Source organism: Monodelphis domestica, chromosome 3, assembly GCF_027887165.1.
Source record: "Monodelphis domestica isolate mMonDom1 chromosome 3, mMonDom1.pri, whole genome shotgun sequence".
Taxonomy (NCBI): domain Eukaryota; kingdom Metazoa; phylum Chordata; class Mammalia; order Didelphimorphia; family Didelphidae; genus Monodelphis; species Monodelphis domestica.
The window spans coordinates 400,732,971-400,746,410 of NC_077229.1; the positions used below are offsets into that span (position 1 = coordinate 400,732,971).

The following is a 13,440-nucleotide window of genomic DNA, read 5'->3' on the forward strand; positions in this document are numbered from 1 at the left end:
ACCTAAGATGGCCTAGGTCCTTTTACTCCTGCTTGGCTCAGCCTGGGCCAGAGCAGTTTGAATTAATTCTCTCTCTCTCTCTCTCTCTCTCTCTCTCTCTCTCTCTCTCTCTCTCTCTCTCTCTCTCTCTCTCTGTCTGTCTCTGTCTCTCTCTCCTTCCTTTAATTCCTTCTTTCTTTATTAATTAAAATCTCCATCAATCCCAGCTGACTTGGGTATTTTTCATATTTGGGAATTTCCCATGGCGACCACTTATTTTAGATTTTAAGTCAAAACACTAAAATTATCCTTACACCAGTGAACACATTTGCCTTCACCTGAATTATGTGAACAATGACTAGATGGGCATCTTTTTGTAACGGTTCAAAAGGATTCCTGATTTGGAGAAAATAATTAGAGGACTTCTCTAATTTTATGTTGTATCAATGAGCTAGTCTGTGACAATTTAAGAACAGAAAGGTGTTAGAAAGAAAATGTATCAAATTTTCTCTATTTCAAAAAATAATTAGAATTCAAGTCTTCAGAGTATTTGTTGCTATTCAGTCATATCTCTCTTTGACCCGATCTGAAGTCTTCTTGGAAGTGGTTTGCCATTTCCTGCTCCAGCTCATTTTACAGATGAGGAAACTGGGGTGAAGAGGGGTAAGTGACTTACCCAGGGTTACACAGAGAATGTGTCAAAGGCTAGATTTGAACTCAGGTCTTGCTGACTCCAGGCCCAGTGCTCTAACCACTGCACTACCTAGTGGCTTCTTATATCAGAGAAATCTCATTACCAATTATCTAAAGGGCATCTTTCCAAATGGGGAATAAGCAACTGATTTTGTCAGCTTTAGAGAAATTTAGTGCTTTGGTAGCCTATTCTGAATAATGTAAACATTTCTTTAATGACATTTTGGAAATAAGGATTGTAAATTCAATTGCCTTAGGATGAATTTCCCGAGTTGTGAACCAAGATTTTTGATCCATTAATTTATTTTGCAGAAATGCATCTATGTTCCATTGTTCTGGAAGTCACATGCTTTATGCCACTTTTGAAGGAAAGAAGCAATTGAGTCAGAAGCAGCCAAGCTACTGCTATAGACCACATGAACTTAGCCCAATGTCTATACCTACATGTCTATATATATACCTATAGATACATCATAATAATTGATTATCATATCTAGGAGCTAGAGCTATCAAAAAATGGAATGATCTTCCCTATAAGACAGTGGGTTTCATCCCAATGGAAGTCTTCCAGCACAATCAATTGTTTGATATTTGTTGTTCAGTTTTTTTTCAATCATGTCACACCCTCTATGAACTCATTTGGGGTTTTCTTGGCAAAGATACTAAGAGTGGTTTGTTATTTCTTTTTCCAGCTCATTTTACAGATGAGAAAATGAAGGTAAATGGGGTTAAGTGACTTTCCCAGGGTCACACAATGAGTTAAGTGTCTGTGGCCAGATTTGAACTCAGGAAGATGAGTCTTCCTGATTCAGGACTCATGCTCTATCCACTTAGTCACCTAACTTCCCTTGGTATCTTGTAGAAGGAATTTTTATCAGGTATGGATAAAATATAGATAAAGATTGTCTCCTTAAGTCTCTTCCAACTCACAGAGTATGTGAAAATATTGCAGCAGTTCTAGAGGAAGATGCTTAGAATGGTAAAATATCTAGAAATCATGTCATGTAAAGACTCCTTGAAGAAAGTAGACAAAAGTTTTCAATTCTAGAGAAGGGAAAACAGGAAGCTCTCTTTGAATATTTAGAGAACTGTCTTTTGATGGAGATATTAAAGTAATTCTTTGTAAAGCAATTCACTGTGTATAAATCATTGTTCCTAGAACAAGGACCAATGGATAGAAATGAGAGGCATCCAGACTTCAGCTAATTATGCAGACAGAGCTGCTGACAGAACAATCTTTAAGAAATCTGGGCATTTGGGGTTTTGGGCTTTGTCCAGACCTGCTATTTCATTTCTGTAGGGAGCTCCTCGTGGAGAATTTCCTTTGCTGAGGCAGAGACAGGTGCTCTCCAACTCACAGTCGTAGGAAGTGATTTGGGGACACTGAGTTGCTGTGGCCTGGCCAAGGTCAGAAAGCAGTATTTGCCAGGGTGAGCCTTGAACCAAATCTTTCTGATAATGATACCAGCTCTCTATCCACAATACCATGATAACTCTCAGGCAGTCAGTTTTTATTTATTTATTTTTTTATCACTAGACGATTGTACTAGATAGAAAATAAAATTCTTTCTAACTTTAACATTGTTAAACACATGTACTTGTAGTTTATACACTTGTGGAAAGTCTCCTAGAGAGCATTTGTCTTCTTAGAAATGGCACACATTTAAAATCTTCTGTAGCATGTCAGACTCTCCCATGACCAGTGAGAGAAAAACAATATTTTTTTTTAACTAAGAAAATTTCTTACATTTAGCTAAGCTTTTAACCAAACTATAGATCAAATGTTTGACAGAAAGATCCTGGTTTTAACTATAAGAAAGCTTTTTTTTTATACTCCTAAGAAAATAAATTTAATGTGCTCTGAAAAAGATTGAAGGGAGAAAAAGAAAGCAGGAGGAAAAAACTTGGCATCCTAAAAATATGGTATCTGGAAGAATGCCCCAGAATTCTATGGAGTAATCTAGCATAAAGACTAGAAGATATAGTTAAAAACAAAAACAAAAACAAAAACAAAAAAACAGGTAAGCCCAGGAGATCCCAAGATATGAAGTAATTGTGAAATAGCAATTCATCACAGGGTGTGGTTTCAATAAATCAAATAATCAAGAAGCCTTTATTAAGGATTTAATACATGCCAGGCACCGCTCTATGTGCTAGGAATTCAAGAGCCAAACAATCCAGCTGCATGGGGTTTAAAATAACATGAGCCCTGGTTTTAAATCCTGAACTTGTTTTCTTTTCTTGGTGTGATTATGAGAAAATCACCTGACTTCTCAGCCTCAGTTTCCCTTATCTGTATAATGAGGGAGTTGGGCTTTTAATGTTCCTTCTAGCTAAAAATCCCATGATCCTAAAACAAGGAATTATCTCCATGACCACTAGCCTAGACTTGGTTCATAATGCTCTTGAAAGAGTGACAATGTTACTTTGACTTACATCAAATCCACATCTTCTCTTAAAAGAACAAGACAGAAAAGACTTATGACTATTTGGCTCCCATCCAAACCAAAATGGAAGGGACCTGAAAGTCAGCCAGAAATTGGATAGTCTAACAGTGAATTGGAAAAATAAAGATTATGTTAGGATTCTGTCCACAAAAACAAGTTCTAAAGAGATATGAATGGAAAGAAACAGAAGATCCTTTTCCTAGGAAAATGTATATGTGTGACTTTTATGCAAGTGTATATGTATATGTATATATAATAATGTGTATATACACACATATATAGATACATCATTCGTGTGTGTATATGTCTGATATATACACACATGTAGATAAGAACCATTAAGAATATAATGGATTTTGGCTAAGGATCACCAAGATTTGTTTTGAAAGTCATTGGTCCCAGCTTTGGGGTCCTTGATGGGATATTCATGGGGTAGATCAAAGCTCCTTATTGGTCTATTCTACTCATCTATAGAGGAATGCTGCTTGGCAAAGTGAATAGAGAGCAGACCTCAGAGCTGGAAGACCATAGTTCAAGTCCTACCTCTTACATCTACTGGCTGTGTGACCATATCCTTAGAGTAGATATTGAAACCTTGGATGATCTAAAGTGAAGGGGTAGGGTAAATGGAAGGAGCAAGGTAGATCTTCAGTCAGTAATTCACAGCTTTATTTTGGAATTGTAACATACCACGCTTATTTTTAAAATTCCCTGAGTAGCCTTACTATTTGAAAAGTAGGTGAAATATTTTTAATATTTGAAAGTATAGCGAGTTAAAATTAAGTTTGTTTGGATTTCTTTTAGAGCTTCAGGATATTTCTTTTATTTTAATTTTTATTTAAATCGTTACTTTCTATGCTACTAACAACTCTAGGACAGAAGGGCAAGAACTAAGCAACTGGGGTTAAAGGACTTGCCCAGAGGCACACAGTTGGAGCATATCTGAGGTCAAGTCCTCCTGACACCAGGTCTGGTACCTTATCCACTAAGTCACTTAGCTACCCCTTCAAGATATTTCTTGAAGTCACCAGAAGAACTTCTGGGCAAAGATGATAATGGGAACAGAGAATCAAGTGAAATTATATAATGGTCGATTTCACAACACCAGGAATGGGACTAGTATTCTAGACCTACAAGCTCTAAGTCTTCCTTGAGAAATTCTGGTTCCGTGTCACTCTTAAGATCTAGGTAGCAAGAAGTAGAAAGTAGAAGAAGCCCTCTTCTACTCTCTCTGATCCCAGGATACTTGGCTGCTTTCACAGATTAATAAACAAAGGCCATTTAATTAGTTATTTATTACAGTTCATAAAATGCAGATGTGGAAGGATATTATGATTGTTAGTAATGATGCATCATAATCATCATTACTATTATTATTATCACTGTCTTCATGATCATGACCATGATGGATGTTATCAGTATTAACATTATGATTAATATTAATACTAGATATCATTATATGTTGTTATCTATACCTATAACTTCATTAGTCTTAGGGATTCCGGGTGTGAAAACTTCCCACACAAATGTAATTAATTGAGGATGGAAGAGTTTTAGAGAATTCCTAAGAATATTGAAAGGCTAAATGACTTGCATATTGCCTCAGAGATAGGATTTGAACTCAGGTCTTCTAAGGCCAAACCATTCTCTACTACATGCTCTCTTTATTAACAGAGCAAAATAATTGCATAATGAAACAAAAATGCTCTACCACCTGTGGATTTGCAGAAGGAGATCCTTGCTATCCCAAGTCTTTTAACAATGCAAAGTCTTACAAACCTGCCAGCTCTTATCTTCAGCAGCATTAGACCCAAGGGCTTTGCTTTTGGGTTGTTGTTTTTTTTTTCAGGAGACAGAGGTAAGAACATCAGTCTTAACATTTGATTTTCAAGACAACTGGATCTTAGAACCATGGAATCTTAGAACTGGAAGGGAATTTTGATCATCTGTCTAATCCTTTCATTTCAGAGAAAACTGAAGCTCAGACAGAGGGCCATGCCTCATGTCCTATGGCTAGTAAGTGAAAGGGCCAAGACTTGAATGCACATCTTCTGCTTCCATGTTTAGTACCCCTTCCAATCCTCCATGCTGTTCATCATAGGTCATCATCCCAGGGCTAAAATTAGGTATATCAGTGTTGGTACCTGTTATTCTCAGTGGTATAATGGATTTAGTGCTCAATTTGGAGTCAAGAAGAGCCAAATTCCAATTCTGAGATAAACCCATGACAAATCATTAACGTCATCTGTAAAATGGGCATATAAAGAGCACCTACCTTACTGGGTTGTGTAAAAATGGATCTTCTTGTTATAATAAGAGGTTTTAGTCACCGAATGAGATGGTATATAACTAAAGTATTGAGAGGGTTACAGGAACAGGAACAGATGTGAAGGAGGGAGCCCAGGCTAGTAAGAGTGATGCAGCTGTCCCCCCATCCATACAGTTGTTATAATGAGACAATATATAAAGCACTTTGCAAACCTTTAAGTGCCACATAATTAGTGGTTATTATTTTTCTCTTGTGATACTATCATCTCATTTTTCTTAATCAGTATTATACATCTAAAATTCTTAAGATAAACTTCAAGTCTCTATTGTACTAAGACCCCTGAGGGCACCAAATACTGTCCGAAACAAAGACATCATCATCGATAATCTGGAATTTTGTTTTAATTATGTAGGTAGAATCCATTTTAAAGAGATTGACAGGGCATCACATGGGTCAGGCACACAATAATATTCCTTCCCACTATGATTGGTCACTCTGGTCTCTCCATTATGCAAGAGAGGATTTCAGATGGCTCAAATGAGAAATAATTACTCATTCAGCACCAGCTAGACCAGTGATGTTTTGCATGATAAAACATATATAACACAGTCTGAGGTGACATAGGAGCAGTCTTGAAGGACAGGAAGATTTAGAGGCAAAAGAGAGGGAAAGTAAGAAAAGAAAAGTGAACCAATCCCTGATGACAGGAATGAGTGTATCATGTTTAGCTTCTGCTTTACTGTTTCAAGTGTCAGGATAGCAGGAAATAAGGTTTGGGCTGGATGATGGAAGTCCTTGAAAATTAGGCAACTGTTGCCAACAGTAACTTCCTTTTCTATTGTGCCTGGCCCAAATGTATCCAGATGCAAGAAGCAGCACTGTGGCATCTATAGATTTAAACCAGGGAATGACACAGACTTTATTAGAAGAGAAGACTAAAAGGCTGAACCAACCTTACGACTGATCATGATTTTGAATGCAATTTGCATTTTATCATGCCTGGAAAGGAAAAACACCATAAACAAAAGGCTTTCTCAGACTGTGCCATCACAACTTAATCCAAAAGCCAGAAAATCAAGCTGGCTCTGAAGTGAGGGCTGACCTGGGAATGCCGTAGAGGTACATCAAAAGGCGGGTGAGTTCATTGCTTGAAGATTGCTCCTTTAACCAGAATGCACTTCTGGTGCACACCTGCACCACTGCCCTCCCGTTACGGTCTCTGGTCCCTGAAAAAACAAAGAGCCATCTCTGAGGAACCTGTGTACCAGATGACAAGGAAATGGAAACAGTGTTATTCTGGATACTGCTCTTGGCTTTGCATGAGATGTGGTGAGCAACATCAGCATGGAATTAATTGGTCAGAATGTAAATACAAGCGTTTGTAAAATAGTTTCGATAACATCAACTGTGTGTGGCTTGGCTTGAATTGGAGAGCCTGGCATGTTTTAGAAGGGCCTTGTGTGGACAGGGATCTGGAAATAACTTACCAGGGATGGAAATGATTCCAGACTGAAGTAATTCTTGGTTGATTTCAAGTAACTGGTTGGGTAGCTTGTGATAGAAGTCTCCTGTGTTTGTAGACAGTGGTTCACCCTCACAGGGCAGCGATTCAGGGGATACATTTGAAAATGTGTTGGACTCATGGCTTTGGAAGCTGTCATTTGCATCTCTTATGGTTGTGCTCTGAAGAACATCTGGCCAAATGAGAGAGACTTGGTTGAAAGGAAGTTTTGTTTTGTTTTTCTCTCTAGCTAAAGACATTTACCAATGGGTACAGTTTCAAGAACATGCCCAAGAAAATAGATTTGCAGATGGCTCTCTGGCCAGGTTCATATCCTGGTGCTGCATTTCTGATGCCACCTCTCATAGGGCAATTCCAGATCCTACCATGGCTCGGAGGTCTTATGTCCTTGAACTACTATGCTGCTCTCCAGCCACCTATGTCTCTGTCACTACAGTTACCTGCCCTGGCTCCACTTCTAGTCCTGGGTACAATAATCAAATCAATTCTACCATCCTGAAAACAATGGCCATCAATTGTTGACTCATTTCCCAGACCAAAATACCCCTCCTTTACCATCACACCCCTAGATATATTGCCTTCTACAATTAAGACTGTAAGCTCATTGAGGACAGACTGTACTGTTTTGTATCCCCAATTCTTAACATAATTCCTGGCACAGAGTAAATGCTTAATTAATGGGGGGTTTTTTCTTTCATTCATTACAAATATCTGCTCCAATCAAGTTTCCAGTTTGCTTAGTTAGATGGTGGTGGGTGTAAATGAAAATTTAAATGAATAGACTATTTAGAATGTACTAGGGAACTCATTACTTAAAAGAAACCTGCAGTAAAATATTTTGCAATATGAACATTTTTATATGAATAATCACTGTCTAATCTATTTTAAGATTTTATGAAACTGACATTTATAAACAGATAGCACTTTACAGTTTACAAAACATTGTCAAATTTGAGCTAATGTTTTCTTAAATTAAAATGTTATTTAAATTCAATAAACAGTAAGTATGGAACACTCTCTTAGATGTTGGCAAAGATTCAAGAATGAATTAAGATCTGTTTCCTCCTCTCAAATAACTTAGAATTTTGAAAGAAAGATACAATCTTTAAAAGAAATGAATATAATACAATGAACAACCTAACAAGTACATGATTCAATCAATAGACACACATTTCCACAAATTTTTCTAAAAGACTTTGATCTCTTCCTTGATCCCCTTTGTTTGTTATCTTGTATTATCTATCTATATGTGTTGCATTTTCCCCCCATCACTGAAACTTGCATTATTCTTCATGTGATGATTCACATTTCTCCATGAATCATTAGTAACTCAGCTAAGATAATGATTAGCAAAATTATTTTCTTCTGCCATGACACTTAAGAAACGGAAAAATAAAGGCCAATGTACCAAGTAGATGCTTAGCAAATTTTGTTGACTTGTGGTAGAAAGGGAAATGAACCTTGGCTCCAGTCAGAAGACCTAGATTCAAAGCCTAACTCTGTGTACTTACTAGTGTTCTGACCTTGGACAAGCCTTTTAACCTCCAGGCCCTTACTGGTTTCATCTGTAAAATGAGGGGTCTGATAGTTGAATATAAAACTCCTTACAGGCAATGATGGGGTCATTTTTGACCTCTTATGCTATATAAGGTCTGAGTAAGTTCTGATTGGGGAGATTCCCATATAGGGACCATAGCTTTGATCTGGTTAGGGAAGGATGGGTAGAATTTCAACAGACAGAGATATATATGGTGAAGACAGAGTATTTTAGGCATAGATAAATTGATGTGTGAAGCCAAAGAGCTGGGGAAATGTAGAGCATGTTTGAGGCACAGTGGATAATAGAGTTTGAGAGTAGAGAAAGTGGAGTTGGAAGGAAGTATATAACATAATGCTGGTGCCAGATTGTAGATGGCCTTGAATTCCAGGATGAAGTGAACCTTCTTCAATAAGCAATTCAAGAGTTTTGAACAGAGAAGGAATATTATCAGATCTGTACAGAAAAATAAACCTGGCGATGTTGTATCCTATTAATTGGGGGTGAAGAGAAAATGGTGAACCTGAAACTGGAGTTAGAAAAAGCCAGGCAATGAAAGACTGTACTAGGGAGATGACAATAGAAAGGGACAGAAGAGTAGCATGTTAGGAAAATATACAAAAATAAATATGATTTACAACAACTTAGAATAAATTACTAGAAATATAATTATGTTCAAGCAATGACAATGCATATATATGCAATAGAGAAAGTTGTACACAGACATTATCATAAGACTTGGGATCACAAACCTAAAGTTAATAATCTCAGGAGTTATCTAGTCCAGACCGCTCATCTTAGAAATGTGGACAGTAAAAGCCAGGGAGTCTAAAAGACTTCTCATACCACTAGTAAGTACTCAGAGTTAAGATTAGAATCTAGGTCTTCTGACTAGAGCCAAGGTTCTTTTCCTACTCTACCATAAGTCAACAAAATTTGCTAAGTATCTATTTGGTACGTTTTCCTTTATTTTTCCTTTTCTATAAAGTCAATGCAGGAGAAAATTATTTTACTAGTCAATGTCTTAGCTGAGTTACTAATGATCCAATGAGAAATGTAAATCATCATGTGAAGAATGATGCAGGTTTTGCTGACAGAAAGAACAATGGATTTGGAATGAAAGGACCTGTGTTCAAAGTCAAATTCTGCTATCAACCATCTCCGTGATCTTGGATAAATGCCTTCATTTCTTCAGACCTCATTTTCCTCATCTGTACAATAGGGTAATTGAATTAGACTATATGATCTCTTAGATCCTACAAGATCTAAATCCTATAATTCTGGGTCTATAACACTTTTCAAATAGAGGCATCTCTAGTAAGGAATTGGTCTATAGCAAGGAGTAAAGATCAGCTGTAACTACTCCAACATACAATAGAGCTCAAGAGATCTGCCTCTTGTCATTAGGGTCTTTGGTAGGAAGTGCAGGGAGTTTCATTTTGTAGACTGACAAAGGCAGCACTAGTCCTGTGGGTTGGATTTTCTGCTTTTGTTAAAGGTTGTCTTTGGCTTCTGAGTTATTTCAGATCTGGCTTGTGGGTGAATGAATACATAGCTCACATATTTTCTCATTCACAAAGAGCTCAAAGTGGAGGAAAAGTAGTTAATCTTCGTTTGTGTCTTTCCCTACCTAACTCCTCTCTCTTTGTGTGATCACTTTTTGGTTCAGTCCCTCAGAAAGCACACACTGGCAGGAGAAACAGAGCTTCAGCATGTGGCCAAAAGCTGTTAATGTGCATTGTTCGGTACACCTATAGCATCACTTGGGTGAGATGCATTAGAAATAGTAGCCTAACAAGTTCCCTAACCGAGGGACTGAGAAAATTCATGAAACCTCAATTGAGTCCTTATAACAATTGAGTACTTATAACAATTGAATCCCAAGAACAATACTGTTCTTTACATACACACACATATATATGTATATATGAATCTAATCCTAAGCAGACTGTCAAATTCTTGCAAGATACTGGAAAATGGCGTTCTAACTTCAATAATTCATGCATATATCACTATTATCCTGAAGCAATTGAGATCTTTGGTCCAGAGTTAAGCAAATAAGAGATTCCCAGAATGGAATAATAAGATGATGTAGCTAGTTCTAAATTAAGCACATTAACAGAGGGGAGAAAAAACTTTCAAAAGTTACTGTTTTTTTCCTTTGGAATATAGTATATAGACTGGCATATGTTCCAAGGAAGTCAATAACAGAAAGATGACTTTTTTTGTTTTTCTAAAAGACTGGAAACAGAACAAGTACCAATCTATTGGACAATAGCTGAACAAACTATGGTATATTAATTAATAGTATATTATTGTATTGTAAGAAATGATGAGGTGAAGAATTAAGGGAAATATGAGAAGTGTGGTGTGATACAATGGAAAGGACAATGAGCATGGAGTCAAAAGATGTGAGTTTAAATCCACTTACTACACAGATGACCTTGGACAAGTCATTTAACTTGTCTGGGCCTTAGTTTCTTGATCTATAAAATAATGGACTTGGAACAGAGTTCTCACAGCTCAAAATTTATGAGCCTGTAACATATAGGAATCAATGTATAACTAAGAAAGAACAAAAGGATAGTATTAACAAAGATTACAAGCATAGGGGGACCTTATAGGCTCTGGGAATTCTTGTGCCAACACTTAGTTCACAGATAAGTCAAATTCCTCAGAATAAGGCCAGATACATGTTTCACTTGAATTACTCAGTGGTACTATAGGGGTACTCTGCAGATCTGAGGGCTTCCTATCATCATCTAAGTAATTAAAAAAAAATAAAAGCCTACCTTCCATCTTAGAATCAACACTGTGCATTGGTTCCAAGAAAGAAGAGTCCTAAGGGCTAGGCAATGGGGGTTAATTAAGTTATTTTCTCAAAGTCACACAGCTAAGAAGTGTCTGAGTCCAGATTTGAACCTAGAACCTCCTATCTCTAGGCCTGGTTTCCAATCCACTGAGGCACCACCTCACTGACTTCTGTTTAAGTAAGGATCAAAGGACAGATTGAATCCAGATTTGAAGCTCTACAAAGAGGCTAGAGAAAAGGCACACCATATTTAAGGGTATTTAAGGAAACATCTTGAGAACTTCAGCAAAAGAATTTCCAGGAATTATGAGTTATCCTTTTTTCACATGTGCTCTCTAAGCTTGAACCCACTTTCCCCTGAACTTTGTACATATTAGTGGAAGAGTATGCCACAGATTTTAGGGGCAGGAATGTTTTTATGAACTCTACCAACTATTTCACCATAAGTAAATATCCCTTTCTAAACATTAAGTCTGGCTGAGTTACAATCAAATGACTATCATGGAGAAGAGCACTGGTGAAGCATTTGAGTTATAGTACTAAAATCAACAATGCCAACACTTCAGAGTTAATCGTAAAGATACAACCATATTCTTGGGAGTCTGAGTAGCATTTGGAATATGGATCCAGAAAGCATTTGCTATATATCTAAATGGAAATTACATTGAAAATATCTGAATTCAGATGCTGAAACCCTTAAGAGAGCTGGAGAATTAGTGTAGAATTTTCCATCTGTGATCAGATATAGCTACTGTGCCATTTGGTTTTGCTTAACTTTTCTTCTGTTATACTATGTTTTTCTTTCTGTATGAGACCTGTAATTTTGTGGGTATGGAGTATTCCCTCAAGGAAACTCTCTACCAATGAAGTTAGGCAACTGTACTACACCTAAATAGTCTAAGAGAGTTGCCTGAGGCTCTGAAGTGTCAAGTGATTCACGTAGTCAGTCTTAGACAGAGGTCTTTTGTCTTGCCCTGGACTCCAATGACTTCGGGAGAGAGAATGAGGCTGAAGACTTGTGCAACTCTGTTTCACTTAAATACAATTTAGATGCACCTCAAGACATCATTCCATGGAGTCAATAGTTCTCTTCAAAAATGAAGGGCAAAAACCAAATGATTAGTCAGGGGCAGGGTTTGAACCTAGGTTTCCTGACTACAAGTCCATCTTTTTCTCTCTATGTTCACAATGCCAAAACTACCTCACTGAGAAGTTACTTGTGCTATAAAAACAAAGAAACCAAAAAAAAAAATCCAAAAGACATTTTTTTCATTGGAAAAAACCCCATCCTTATCATTCATCTTAGATTCAGTACTATGAATTGGTTCCAAAGCAGGAGAATGGAAAGGGCTAGGTAATGGAGATTAAATGACTTGCCCAGGGATACAGAGGTAGGAAGTATCTGAGGTCAGATTTGAACCCAGGTCATTCTGTCTGTAGGCCTGGCTCTCAATCCACTGAACCACCTGTACCTGCCCCCCCCCCAAAAGACATTTTAAAAGTTTTTAAAACAATAGGAATACAGTATTTGGGGGGCTGAACAGAAGGGTGATTATTCTGGGTTTAGCTTAAGTCAATATTAACATTTGCTTGTATTCTATAAGCCTGACAGCTGTGTAGAAAGTAGAGATCTCTTCTTGTGCAGAATAGAGAGTGTGTGTGTGTGTGTGTGTGTGTGTGCGTGTGTGTGTGTGTGAATTCAAAGTATATAATTCATCATTTGGAAAATTTGTGTGTAAAAGATTGAAAATGGTATATGGTCATCAAGAGAATCCACTACTCTGATAAAATTCGAAGCTATCTATTGTCATGAAGCTAGCTAGGTTAACACTAGGTTCCAAAAAGCTTGCTTAAATTTAAAAATTTTAGAAAATGGTAGAATCACTAATTTTAGAGTTGAAGGGGCCAACTCACACATGAACGAAATCCCTGTTATAACATGTCCAACAAGTAGTCATATACTTGTCTATTTGAAGACCTTTGAGGAGGGCTAGCCCACTATATCTCAAAGCAGCTCATTCTGCCTCTGGATAGTTCTCTTTGTTATAAAGACTTTCTGACATGTAGTATAAATTGACCTCTGTGCAGCTTCCACTGATTGCTCCTGCTACTACCTCCTGGGTCACACAGAACAAGTTTAATCCTTTCTTCAAATAACAGCCCTTCAAAATATTCTCCAGC

General features: G+C 37.2%; 1 protein-coding gene across 5 annotated transcripts in view; it reads right to left on the reverse strand.

Moving 5' to 3' along the window:
• The window catches only part of PLEKHG4B (pleckstrin homology and RhoGEF domain containing G4B), a 353,991-nt gene that overhangs the window by 83,877 nt on the left and 256,674 nt on the right, over nt 1–13,440 (reverse strand). For all 5 annotated transcript variants that reach the window (XM_056824353.1, XM_056824355.1, XM_056824356.1 and 2 more), the window contains 2 exons: nt 6,876–7,082; nt 6,491–6,614 (listed from right to left, as the gene is read on the reverse strand). In XM_056824353.1, coding sequence (XP_056680331.1) covers nt 6,491–6,614; nt 6,876–7,082 — 331 coding nt within the window. The remainder of the gene's footprint in view (nt 1–6,490; nt 6,615–6,875; nt 7,083–13,440) is intronic.